Source organism: Phyllobates terribilis, unplaced genomic scaffold (assembly GCF_046119375.1).
Source record: "Phyllobates terribilis strain yellow unplaced genomic scaffold, ASM4611937v1 Scaffold_1__5_contigs__length_1240528914, whole genome shotgun sequence".
NCBI lineage: Eukaryota > Metazoa > Chordata > Amphibia > Anura > Dendrobatidae > Phyllobates > Phyllobates terribilis.
This window is the reverse complement of record NW_027362761.1, coordinates 571078643-571092859: the sequence shown is the minus strand read 5'-3', so window position 1 is coordinate 571092859 and position 14217 is coordinate 571078643. Positions and strand designations below refer to the sequence as shown.

Below are 14217 nucleotides of genomic sequence, written 5' to 3'. Positions count from 1 at the left end.
AGGTGGTGTCAGATCGGGGGTCTCAGTTTGTGTCCAAATTCTGGAAGGCGTTTTGTACACGGCGGGGGATGCATTTATCGTTCTCATCGGCTTTTCATCCTCAGACCAATGGTCAGACGGAACGTATGAACCAGAGCTTGGAGACATATCTCCGGTGTTTTGTGTCCGAGAACCAGGAGGACTGGGCTTCTTTCTTACCTCTGGCAGAGTTTGCTCTTAATAATAGGCGGAGCGAGTCCACTGGTAAGTCCCCGTTTTTTGGGGCATATGGTTTTCACCCCCAGTTTTGTACTTTCAGTAGGGGGGGCTCTTCGGGGGTTCCTGAGGAGGAACGATTTTCCTCATCACTCGCTTCAGTATGGAGAGGGGTGCTGAAGAATCTGAATACTATGGGGAACCGATACAAACGTATGGCTGATAGGAGGAGAGTGTCTGGTCCGGACCTAAGTGTGAACGATCGGGTATGGTTGTCTACCAGGAATATAAAACTTAAGGTTCCCTCCTGGAAACTGGGTCCCAGGTTCATCGGGCCATACAGGATCAGTTCTATAATTAATCCGGTGGCATTCCGTGTTGACCTCCCCCCTACGTTTAAAATTCACAACGTGTTCCACAGATCGTTGCTTAAGAGGTATGTGGCGCCGGTGGTACCGTCACCTTTACCTCCCCCTCCAGTGGTGGTCAATGGTAACTTGGAGTTCCAGGTATCGAGGGTCATCGATTCACGCTTTAATCGCCGGTTCCTTCAGTACCTGGTTCATTGGAAGGGGTATGGTCCTGAGGAGAGGATGTGGGTTCCTGCGTCGGATATTAACGCAGACCGATTAGTTCGGGCCTTCCACACGACTCACCCGGATAAACCTGGCCCTGAGGGTCCGGAGGCCCCTCGTAGAAGGGGGGGTACTGTCACGGGTGTGTCGCCACGAAGATCGTCACGATTACACAGCCTGACTTCTCGCAGCTGAGTTTTTGGTGCTTTGTGTTTTTCGGCAGTGAGGGAGTTAACTCTCTCTCTCTCTGTGCTAGACGAGGTCCAGCCTCGCCCAGCTGCAATCAATGCTGCTGTAGTGGGACTCCTTCAAATGCCTGCCGGTCTGTTAGGGAAGTGTCGGTGAAAGCATTTCATGCAGACTAACAGAGCGGATCGTGGTATTTGGAGTTTCAGAGCTAAGTGTATTCGGAGTGTTTTTTCCCTTCCTCGCTTTATCATTTATCTCCTTTCCCGTTGGTGTTCCCTCTGTTGTAGTTGTGTAGTTTTTGTATGCAAGGTGGTTTTGGTTTTACCCTTGTACTGTCTCGTTCGTCTAAGTACTGAGTGTTGGCATATTATTACCTGTCCCCTTTTGTTGTGATCGGGGTCCTTCTCAGGACTAGATTACTTAGGTGCAGGGATCCTCAGGAGGTAGGGGTTACGCTGGCGGCCTGGACCTCTGTACCTTTAACAGTACCTCCAGGTAGAGGGATTAGTCAGGGCCCCAGCTTAGGGTCAGCTTAGGCCCCCTACCTCCAGTACACAGAGACAGCGTGACACCTAACTCTACCTAACATCGAAATTACCTTGGAGGGTTCAACCATAACTCCCATGCAGCACGCCCGCTGCCTTGGGGTCATATTCGACACTAACCTTTCCTTTACTCCCTATATCCGATCACTCACTCGCTCCTGTCACCTGCATCTTAAAAACATCTCCAGAATCCGACCTTTTCTCACCTTTGAAACTGCTAAAACTCTGACTGTCGCTCTTATTCACTCTCGTCTGGACTACTGCAACTCTCTTCTGATCGGTCTCCCTCTTACCAAACTTTCTCCTCTCCAATCCGTCCTGAATGCAGCAGCCAGGGTCATATTTCTGTCCAGCTGCTTCACCGATGCCTCCATCTTGTGCCAGTCATTACACTGGTTGCCCATCCGCTACAGGGTCCAATATAAACTCATCGCTCTCACCCCCAAAGCTCTCCACAGTTCTGCACTACCTTATATCTCCTCTCTCATCTCTGTCTATCGCCCTACACGTGACCTCTGTTCTACAAATGACCTAAGACTAACATCCCCCATAATCCGAACCTCGCACCTCCGTCTCCAAGACTTCTCTCGTGCTGCGCCAGTTCTCTGGAATGCACTACCCCAGGTGATCTGACTGATGCCTAGCCCCCATGTCTTCAAGCGCGCTTTAAAAACCCATCTCTTTAAACAAGCCTACCACCTTAACTACTCAGTAAATTAACTTTCCCCTGTTCCCTCCTTCTAAATATTATTCAGAATCTGTTCCCTACTCTTCATCTGTCTCCACACCCTCCATGCACAAGATAACTGCACTTGGTACTTGAGTATTGCACTTAAACATACAAGCTGATGACCGGTTTATACAGCTTTATATGAAAATCCCTATTTATTATAATTGCCAGACCTGGAATAACAAGCACTTTTCACCTATTGTGTCCCCCCATTTCCTTGTAGAATGTAAGCTTGCGAGCAGGGACCTCACTGCTAATGTAACTGTTTAAACTGTCTTAAATTGTATTGAATTTATTGTCTGTACATGTCCCCGCTTAATTGTAAAGTGCTGCGGAATTTGTTGGCGCTATATAAATAAAAATTATTATTATTTGTAGCTCACACATCCCCAAAACATTAGCAATCCACCTCCATGCTTTACTGTAGGAATGGTGTTCCTTTCATCATAGGCCTTTTTGACCTCTCTCCAAATGTAACGTTTATGGTTGTGCCCAAAAAGTTAAATTGTGGTAGCATCACTCCAAATGACCTTGTTTCAGAAGTTTTGAGGTTTGTCTCTGTGTTGTTTGGTGTATTGTAGACGAGATACTTTGTGGCATTTGCACAGTAATGGCTTTCTTCTGGCGACTCGACCATGCAGCACATTTTTCTTCAAGTGCCTCCTTATTGTGCATCTTGAAACAGCTACACCACTAGTTTTCAGAGAGTCCTTAATTTCAGCTGATGTTATTTGTGGGTTTTTCTTTGCATCCCGAACAATTTTCCTGCCAGTTGTGGCCAAAATTTTTGTTGGTCTACCTGACCGTGGTTTGGTTTTTACAGAGCCCCTGATTTTCCATTTGTTAATCACAGTTTGAACGCTGCTGACTGGCATTATCAATTCCTTAGATATCTTTTTGTATCCCTTTCCTGTGTTATACAGTTCAACTACCTTTTCCCGTAGATACATTGACAATTCTTTGCTTTACCCATGACTCACAATCCAGAAACGTCAGTGGCTGGATGAAAGATGCAAGAGTCTGTCTGGGTCCCAGAAACTCACTCAGCTTTTATGAACACACACTGATTACAAGCAAACAGGTCATAGGTGAGGATGTTACCTTTAGTAGCCATTCAAACCCATTTGTGTCAAATTCTGATCATATTATCAAGCCAAAATCACCAGGGTATGTGAACTTTTGATCAGGGTCATTTGGATGTTTTTGGTTGTCATTAAGATTTAAAAAGAGAAAACACAGTAGTTTGACAATAAATGGCTTCACCCAACCAATAACCATGAGTGGAGAAAAATTTTTTTGTTATCATTCATATTTTCTGAAACAAGGCCAAGAACGGAAAAATTCTGCCGGGGTATGTAAACTTTTGAGCACAACTGTAAATAAATAAAAGGAATTTAGTATAAAATGTTTTTTTCTTGCTCATACAGTATATAAATAACAAAGAGAAACTTACACTAACAAGGTATCCAGATAACCATAATAACAAATTTCTATATGAAATTGTAAAAAATAAAATACAGATAATTACTTTTTTGTTTTCTAATATTGTACCACATTGAAAAATTATATAAATTACCAAGATATTTATTTTTATTTTATTATTCTAGTTTTCCACCCCCTATAAAGGTAAAAAAAAAAATTTCCAGCATCAAAACAAAGCCACGTCAAAGACAAAACAAAATAAAAAAAGCTGGTGATTATGACTGGGTATTAAGGGTTAATGAAAAATCTGCCTGCAATGAGTACAATGTATTCTATACAATATACATCTTGTTAAATATGTTTCTCAAAACAAAAAAATACATTCTGGAGACTGTCAACAAGTTGCTGTTGACAGATCCACAACTTTTTCCTCCATAGGTAAACAATGAGGATGCGCTATGCTTGTGGTCACTTAGAATTTTACTGTGAGTTCTTGTCTTGTATGAAAGTTTCACCTTCACAATCTTTTTGTTTTTGTTATTGCTCCAATATATCTAAAAAACCCAACACAAAGAAACTTTGTAAATGGGTTAACTTGAAAATGGCATTTTGTGCATGCAGCTCTTATGCAGTTGTGTACGGTCAATGGTGGCAGGCTACGCGGTTGCTACAGGGCTCGTGAGCCGAGGAGGCCCGTTGCCACTGTATATGGAGGACTATGGGGAGTGCATTATACTGTATGGAGGGCTATGAGGACTGCATTATACTGTATGGAGAACTATGGGGAGTGCATTATACTGTATGGAGGAATATGAGGAATGCATTATACTGTATGGAGGAATATGAGGAATGCATTATACTGTATGGAGGACTATGGGGAGTGCATTATACTGTATGGAGGACTATGGGGAGTGCATTATACTGTATGGAGGACTATGGGGTGTGCATTATACTATATGAAGGACTATGGGGAGTGCATTATACTGTATGGAGGACTATGGGGAGTGCATTATACTGTATGGAGGACTATGGGGAATGCATTATACTGTATGTAGGGCTATGGGGAGTGCATTATACTGTATGGAGGACTATGGGGAGTGCATTATACTATATGGAGGACTATGAGGAGTGCATTATACTATATGAAGGACTATGGGGAGTGCATTATAATGTATGGCAGACTATGAGGAATGCATTATACTGTATGGAGGACTATGGGGAGTGCATTATACTGTATGGAGGACGATGGGGAGTGCATTATACTGTATGTAGGGCTATGGGGAGTGCATTATATTGTATGGAAGGCTATGGGGAGTGCATTATACTGTATGGAGGGCTATGGGGAGTGCATTATACTGTATGGAGGGCTATGGGGAGTGCATTATACTGTATGGAGGGCTATGGGGAGTGCATTATACTGTATGGAGGATTATAGGGAGTGCATTATACTGTATGGAGGACTATGGGGAGTGCATTATACTGTGTGGAGGATTATGGGGTGCAGTATACTATATGGAGGACTGTGAGACTCATTATACTATTTGGAGGGCAATGTGGGAGTAGGGATGAGTGAACCCATGAAAGTTCGGATTCTCGTACCCGACCCGAACTTTAGTCCAAAGTTCGGTTTGGGAACCAGAACCAGAACCCCATTGAAAAAAATGGAGACCCGAAATTCTCTATCTCTCTCAACTTTGCAACGGACTTCTGGGAAAAGTCTGTGTTCAGCGTCTAGCGCCAGACACTTACTGGTACGGAACCTGAACAAAAAGTTCGGGTTCGCTCATCTCTATATGAGAGCCTTCATACTTTATGGAGGGCTATATGGGGGCTATTATACTACATGCTCTTTTGTTGGCATCATACTTTATAGGTGCAATGAAAGTGGAATCTAGGGCTTCAGTAAGAGGAAAATTACTTTGTAAAGGTTGCAAAGTTGTGAGACATGCTCTTCTGTGACGCAGTTGAATATTTTTTTTTTTGTTGGGGGGGGGGGGAGGCGACTTCTGCTATGGGACCCCATGATTTGTATGTACGCCCCTGCTCTTATGCTAACTTACTTGTCTGTATGGCAGCAGAGAGTATAGTCTGATCCTGCAGTAAGATTGCTATTAATTTGATCCCTACTCTTATGGGGCACATGCAAGGAGACACATTATTTTCCATAGGAGCTGTAGACAAAAATGATAGACAATAACGATTTGGTAATATAAGTTGTATGATTCCAATGCATCTAAATTAATTAGTCTACTTTGCAAATAGGTTTTATTAAATAGCTACCATTTTATGCATACAGATCTTATAGACTTATGTTTCTTTTTATGGGAACAGACTGTAGTCCAAACCTTCGGTAAAATTACCATTTATTTGTCCCCTATTTATTGGATAGTAAACATGTGACTAGGTGGTCTCTGCAATACAAATGAATGTTCATCCTAAATCCCTTTCTATTTAATGCCATAATACAACCTATTTTCTAATATACTTCAATTACAATTTCTCTATCCTTCCCTCACTACTCTAATGCTTTTCTTTTTTTTATTACTTCCTTTTTGATGACGCTTCTTTTGAGAAGCTCAGTGCATGCTGGGATACTCAAGCAAAGTGGCAAAGTCTTGCTCTGGCTCCCTCCTGTCATCATTGACCTCTGTTTCAGGGGCTGGGCTAGTCCTTGCGCAATGTGCAGTATGTGATGTGCACAATGACAGTACGCTCTCTCACCGGCTCAGATCAGTAGTAACAAGCTGACAAGAGTGCATGTTGTAAGCTAAATACCCTTCTTGCAGAAACCAGTGCAGCCCCCTCAAGTGACATCACTTGCGGAGGCAGCACTGGTCTCTGCACCCCAGGTATTCTTACAACTCACACTAACAGTGCACTCTGTTGTCGGCTCGTTACTACTGATCTGAGCCGGTGAGAGAGCGCACTGTCATTGTGCACATCACACAATGATAGAGCAGGGCCTTGTCCAGCCTCTGAAATGGAGTTCACCGATAATGAGTTGTTTTGGCGAGATGGCAGGGGATGAGGTAGTGATTGCAGCCTCTGCTCCTTGATGACGTTTCGTTTGAGTATGCCACCATCCACTGTGATTCTCAAAAGAAGCGTCATCAAAGGAAGTCGTTAAAAAAAAAAGAAAGACTGTTAAGGAAGGATAGAGAATTTTTCATTAAAGTATATTAGGCTGGATTATGGCATTAAGTAGAAAGGGATTTAGGATGAAAATTAAAATGTATTACAGACCACCCTCTTAATGAAACTTAATTGCAAAGTTGCTTAATTTTTCATTTTAGATGCATTAATACAATAGCAGATGAGTTGTACAGATGGAACATCACTTTAAAGAGGACCCGCTGTCACCAGATCACGTGTCCAGTTTTTTCTATTTTTTTTTCTTGCTGCTTCCCTTAAGAATTCAATTTTTGGGGTTTTTTGTTTTAAAATAAAAATCTGCCATACGATTCCAGAGATATGGACTTTTTTTTATTGAGTACTAGTATTTATGGTCTTTAGAAGAGGGCGTGGCTCACAGAGTAATTATGCAGAGCAGTCTAAAGACACGCCCCCAAGGATCTTGTGAGCCACGCCCCCCTAGGAATACCATTGAAATTAGCAACAAAATTAAAAGGCCCATATCTCTGGAATTGGATTTAAAAGAAAACCAAAAACAGAATCACTCTGTTCTTGCAATATTCCACTCTGCACAGCGCAGTGTACAGCACGTCGTAACTTTTCACAGACAGAACGGGTCGTCCATTCGTTGCTTCGCTGCACATTAGAAACAGAAGTAAACTGTGAGATCGCTGTCCGGGTCATGAAATGCCAAGTTCTGTGTAGTCAGTCAAACACCACATGTAGCAAGGTCTGTTTTCAGTTTTCACTCTCTCCCTCTTATGTTTTGTGCAACTTCTTCCTCTGCCAAGAAATGTAACCTTCACCGTAGCGAGCCTTCAAAACACGAAACACCATCTTACAAAGCGCGAATTAAGAGTTGACTTCCTCGGCCTGTGGATATCGCCTCCTAGTCACTGGCCCAGTGTGCTACGACTAATGACGCACGCAACCTCCTATGTAGGAGAAGAAAAGTGAAAATTAACATTTGATGCCAATTCTTTCCATACCAAATTATTCACTTTTTAAGAGCGTTGAAAACTACTGATAAAACTTTGCCTCTTCCTCTAGAGAGCGCTAGTGAGGACAGGTTTACCGTCGTGTTCAATTTAAGCAGTACTGAGCTCCCCCTAGTGGTGACTGCAGTCATCCAGAATTTTATCATTTAGCTGAGTGAAAGGAATCGGGGTTGGAGTTCTAGTTAATGTAACCACACAGTACCAGCAGGTGTACTCTTCTTTAGCTGGAATATTTTGTAAGAATTTTTATTTTATTTTAGGTTTTTCAATATCATCTCAGTAGATGTTGGCTCTGCATAGGGATTGGCACTATTTTGGGGGGCATGACTTTTTTTTTTAGGTGGGAATGAAAAAAAAAGCTATTTTTTTTTTTTTTTTACCTTTTAAACTTACATAACTTATAGTGCTGCGTAAATATAATAAAATGCATTTACACTTCGAAAATTTTTTTTGAATATGTTTTGTAAGAAGCGAAAAGATTTGCAGATCGGTGGGTATCCGGGTTCAAAGACCCCCCATTGATCGCTCAGAAGGCAGAAGCGATCTGCTCCTCCAAGAAGACATGCACAGAGTGGTGGATGCGCTTAAAAGAAAGTCTATGAGAACTTTTGAGCAATTTTTTTGAGCGATTATTGGGGGTCTCGGGTCCTGGTCACCCACCAATCTGAAAATCGTTTCACCGCCTACATGTTAAAAAAAAAACTTGTTTGACTTGTAAAGTCTAGATACACTTAAAGCCTCTAGCTGCCATTGCAATCGCATTGGTGCCCGTCGATCGCATCACAAGAAAGTGATGAGTTAACAACGGAAGTTCAATCCTTTTTTCTAACCCCTTAGATGCCGCAGTCACTACTGACCGCAGCATCTCTGGGGTTGATGCAGTAGTGATGTTTTGCTGAGTCTCCACTGGACTTTACAAGAGCGCCATCATCGGCACCCTGCAAATACAGCACAGCCTGCTGACGTATAACACAGCACTGCAGAAATAAAGATATACGGTTTTAGAATAAAAGAATATTCATGGCATAAATAATGCCATACATATACAAGAAATAATGTCTAAGAGCTGGGGACAACCACCGGACCGGAATAATTCATGTCCCACTCCAAAATTTTACTGGTGTCATACTTCTCAATGTCTATAATAGTAAATTCTGCCCTTTAAATCCCAACCCCAGAAATGTCCTCACAACACCTGGGAACACCCACAAAATGCAAAGTTTGAGGCATTGCTTTGCTAAGTCCTGCCTCTTTCTAGGTCCATTTGGTGTGACTGTGGGCAAGAATGCACAATTTATCATATAATGGTGGATATAATAGTGGCATGGGGTAGAGTGATACCTGAATAACATCTAAGGGGTAACGTTTCTCCTTGTGGAGAGTGACATGCCTGGCATGCCAGTGTAAGGAGACTTATAGGCCATGCATGCTTCTCTGGGAAATGAAATAGGAGCATTGCATGGCTTATAAGCCGCCTTACACTGGCATGAAAGGCATGTTCACTCTTTAGAAGGAGAAATTTTACACCTTAGACCCCAGTCAGAGACCTCTCTCCTAGCCAAGTCAAATCTCTTGCTTTGCACTGAGGAGGAGCAAACACCCTGAAACACGTGTCTGCAAATTGAGATCCTTGCTTGGCTTTTATCTTAAGTCATGTTTCAAGGCTTGTTAAAGGATTGATGTTGACTTTTAAGATCGCTGCTTCCAATAGGTGGCATTAGAGTTCCTGTCCTCTTCAATTTACACCTGAATAACATAAATGTCAACTTTGATTCTGGGACATGAGAGAGAGAGAGACCCACCTTTGAACTATGAAAATGCAAGGGACCTCCGTAAAATAATAAATGACAAAAGAAAAAATTTTAGCCAAAGAACCTCAGCAATCAGGTGGAATCTGTAACCTGGCAGCAAGTATTTCCTATAGTGCCCCTGCAGGAGAAATCAGGTATTGCACAAGTCCAAATAAAATTGCCTGAATAATGCAGGTATATACAAACAACCCCTATTAGATGCCCTTTTCATACTAAGTTACAGTAGTTATTTCATAATGTAGTTAATGGTGTAATGAAATGGTGGCCACTTAAGTTGTCACCCCGAAGGGAATATCACAAAAAAAATGGCTAACTTGAATTTTCTTTTTCTTGAATGGTCTTTAAATGATACAATGAAGCACTGTAGTTCTGTTTATATTACTGGGCGTAGCTCCCCTTTAAGCCTTGGGATCACTCTGGCCGTGAGGGTGTGAACCTGTAAAATCAGCTGGCGTGCAGTCAGTGCTGAGGTCACTCGCGCCCTCTCCCATCTGTAATGTAATGAAGCAATAGGTCGCCGTGCAGAATTTTTTTTCTGATTTGGAATAATAACATTATGCATGATTTTTTTCACATTTTTTTATGTGCTTTCGATCCCTGAGATTAAACATAGTCAACTTTTAAACTATTCATTTATAGCCCAGACCAATTTATTACTGCAAAGTTGTCCATGTGAAACCTTAGGAGCAGCTCCTTCTGACGTCATCGAGGCACGGCATACAGTGATGTCATCATGGCTTGATGCTCATGTCTGTAGAAGCCAAAAGGAGTAAATTGGGCAAATCCTTGGAGTTGATCTGCGGCAGAAAAAGATGCACATATCCGCATCCCAAAATGAAAATGCAAAAAAATAAGTCCTATTCATTATTGCATTTGTGCCTTTTGTTTAGATTTTGTTGGAGTTTTTTGCCTCTTTTTTTTTTCATTTATTCTTCCTTTAATTTGCACTTATTATAAAAGTCTGTTTTATGTGTTCACCTGTTGGATTTTTAGTTTGTTTGTCATTGTGGTGGAATCTGGGGTCTTTTACTTGATTTAAATTTTTTTCTCCATCTTCTCATCTAAGAGAATGAGATCACACTATGATCACATTCTGATCAAACTCCGATCAGAGTTTGACCAGAATTAGGGATGAGCGGACGCATGGAAGTTCCGGTTCTGGTACCCAACCTGAACTTTAGTCCAAGGTTCGGTTCGGGTACCAGAACTGTACCCAAACTTGAACTAGAACCCCATTGAAAACAAATGGAGACCCGAACTTTGGATCTGGGAAAATATTCTCTCTCTATCTCTGCAACGGACTTCCGGGAGAAGTCCAGTATGAACCCCAAACTTTTAAGTTCGGGTTCGCTCATCTCTAATCAGAATGTGATTTGCATAATCGACCTGATTTTCTCGTATGAGAGAATCTATGGTTGTGTGGCCCTAGCCTAAGGACTCGCTCACACGAGTGTATTCATTGGGAGAATGCTATCCAATGTTTTATCGGAAAGCACTCGGACCAGTGTTATACTATGGAGCAGTGCAGATTTGTGATTTTTTTTCTCATGCCGATTCTGCATGAGAAAACAATTGCATCATGATGCGAATGGCTACGCAAATCAGATCCCGCACACCCATACAGGTCTATGGGTGCATGTGAAACATCAGGCGGCACTCAAATGTCATACGAATGCAGTCCGACATTCACGGACACAGACAATGGAGAAGATGGAGAAATTAAGCTTTCCATCTTCTCCACACCTGTGATACGATTCCCGCATGTGACAGAATCGGATCACAGTAAATTGACACTCGGCTCAAAGTTTGATCAGAGTTTGACCCGAGTGTCGATAGCATAATCGAGCCAATTCTCTCGTGCGTGACCCCAGCCTTAGGCCGGGGTCACATGGCCATCAATTCTCTCATGCAAGAGAATCAGGCCAATTATGCTAATGTAATTCGGATCAGAGTTTGAGCCGAATGTCATCTTAGTGTGATCCAATTTTCTCACATGAGAGAATCGCAGCACCAGTGCGAAGATGGAAACTTAATTTTTTTCCATCTTCTCCATTGTCGGACTGCACTCAGATGACATCCGAGTGCAGTCCAATGTTTCACACGTACCCATAGACTTTCATGAGTGCACTGGATCCTGTTATTGAATGCATTGTTTTCTCATGCCGAATCGAATTGGGCCAAGGGCTATCTGATAAAATATCGGATAGATATCGGCCATGTTATACATTCATGTGAACAAGTCCTTTTAGTGATTTTATCTACTTCTGGAAATTTTTGCATAAACTTTTAGCGGAATGTGCGAGTTTTGCACCAAAGAGTAAAAAACAAAGAGCATTGATTTTGTGCAAAATTCATCAACCGCTTGCGCGATTTTGAAGAATTTGTCTCAAAAGTCAACAGATACATAACAATGAAGATAACAAACGCCACAAGGCTTTAAAAAACCCCGAAAATAATGTATAATGTATAGAGCATATGGCGGCCTTTTTTATGTTTAATTCCCAACACTTAGGGGCTTTGTCCCAGCCGAGGGCAAAAAAGACTCAAGGCTACCTGGGAGATCCACTGATCAATTTGCGTTTGGCTGCTCAATCCCTTGGTGATCAGCCATAATAAATGGTGGAGGATGCGGGCAACTGTGAATTACAATGTATCAATGCATGAATAATGGGGAATTTGAGCAAGGACATGCTTATATATTTTTTATATTAAGGATTGTTTTGGTCAAATTCCAGCAGCAAGTTCTTGGGTCACAAGGCAGGTGGCTCAGTGGTTAGCACTGTTGTCCTGCAGCACTAGGGTCCATATCTTCCTGCACGGAGTTTGTATGTTCTGTACCTGTTTCTTTGGATTTTCAGCATTTTGGAACAATGGGTGATAAAATAAACTATCTTACCACGAAAGGGGGTGTTCTGTGTGCATGTACCAAACTTTGACTACAACTTTTCTTTTTTTTTTTTTTTCTTTTAATTCGAAGTCTTAAAGGATTTACAGACTCTTGTTGCTGGACCCCTTTGACTTTTTCAGGGCGCAGAATTCAGCAGTGAATATAAATGAGTTTCTCTAAGTAGATGGGTCAGATGTCTATTATCAATACAGCACTGTCCTATGGGAATCTTAATTAGAGCCAACAGCAGATTAGGTTGAAGCTTTAATTTAAAATGCATATTGTAAGAAAACTTCATTCAGAAGAACTCAGAAGTTGTATTTAATTATTTTTTTTTTATTTCTTTTTTATTTTAGACGTAGAAGACAGAAGTAGCTCAGGTTCCTGGGGGAGCAATGCACATCCGAGCCCGTCCCGAGTAAGTACCAACATGCGTCACGCTAACTCCGGCCTATGGAAACTCATACCTATGATGCATAAATGTATCTCTTGTGTTTAACACTAATGTTCTTTTCATTTTTTTTTTTGTAATCCATATTTTTATTTCTACATTAAATTGGATTAAAAAAATATGGCCCCCGTTTACCAAAAATGATGGCATTCCTGTCTGGGTTGTGTTTGGTTTTGCAGATCAGATCTATTGAGGTGCATGGGGCTGTAATACCTCATACAACCTGTGGACAAGTGCGGCGCTGTTTCTGGAAGAAATCAGCCATGGTTTTCTTATTTTGTACAATCCCTTTAAAAAATGACCTATAGTACCGACCAATAGCTGGTTTATCTGCCTTTTGCCTACCTGGAAGGTGAAGATTCAATGTGGTCACCAAGGAGCTCTATAGGGTTAACGGTAGAGATGAGCTGATCGTTTTGATGCAAATTAAATTTGTGCTCAATTTTAGGAAATTTAATGGATCCGAAGATTTCAAACAATTTTTAGAAAAAATGACCCCCAAAAAAATGCTTGATGGCATTTTACACAAAGCAGAAAATCACATAAGCCTAAAAAGGATCACATGACCTTGTGGGATTCCCCATAATGCCTTGCAGCTATCACATCACATGGTATAGCGCAGTCAATCAGTAGAGACCATTATGGTCTGTATAAAAGCCGAGGCAGGGAATGCAGCTGCCTCTTTGTAGCGAATCTGGATAGTGCGAGAACGTCACAGCTCACAGTTTAGCAATCTAATAGAGATAGAAAACCATAAAACACTGAATAAACATTATAGACAGTGTGTGACAGCAGAGTGAAGAACATCTACCACCTGGCCTTATATATTGAGTTTACTTTAACATTACTAAAGCTGAGTTTGCTTTAAAGAGTTTGAAAAGTGTTCGATACAGTTCTAGGAGACCTCAGAGTGTTCCACACGTCTATTCGGGGCAGTTGGAGGCTTTGCCGCACTTGCGATTTGTGGCGAATGAACTAACTGACAATTAATTTTTAAAAAAAAAAAAAAATTCAACAAAGTTGACAAATTCAAATTTGAAAAGATTTCATCATCTTTAGTTCACAAGTCAATGATGGGGTAAATTTCTGGATATTGCAACCAGATTTACTATCCACAAACGGAAGACACACCCAAACTGGAGAAAATATTACACATACTGCCCCGATCCATCATGCTGCCTTTCTTCCAGGCATAGCGCCACCCCTGTTCATAGAGGGTATTGCACCTCAACACCTTTGAAGTGAATTATACTTTTCAAAATGTTTGCAATTTTTAATTTGC

The 14217-nt window shown here is 41.5% G+C and overlaps 1 protein-coding gene across 8 annotated transcripts in view; it reads left to right on the top strand.

Moving 5' to 3' along the window:
* The window catches only part of TCF4 (transcription factor 4), a 565467-nt gene that overhangs the window by 178220 nt on the left and 373030 nt on the right, over positions 1-14217 (top strand). For all 8 annotated transcript variants that reach the window (XM_073681197.1, XM_073681176.1, XM_073681163.1 and 5 more), the window contains exon 3: positions 12841-12902. In XM_073681197.1, the coding sequence (XP_073537298.1) occupies positions 12841-12902 (62 nt within the window). The remainder of the gene's footprint in view (positions 1-12840; positions 12903-14217) is intronic.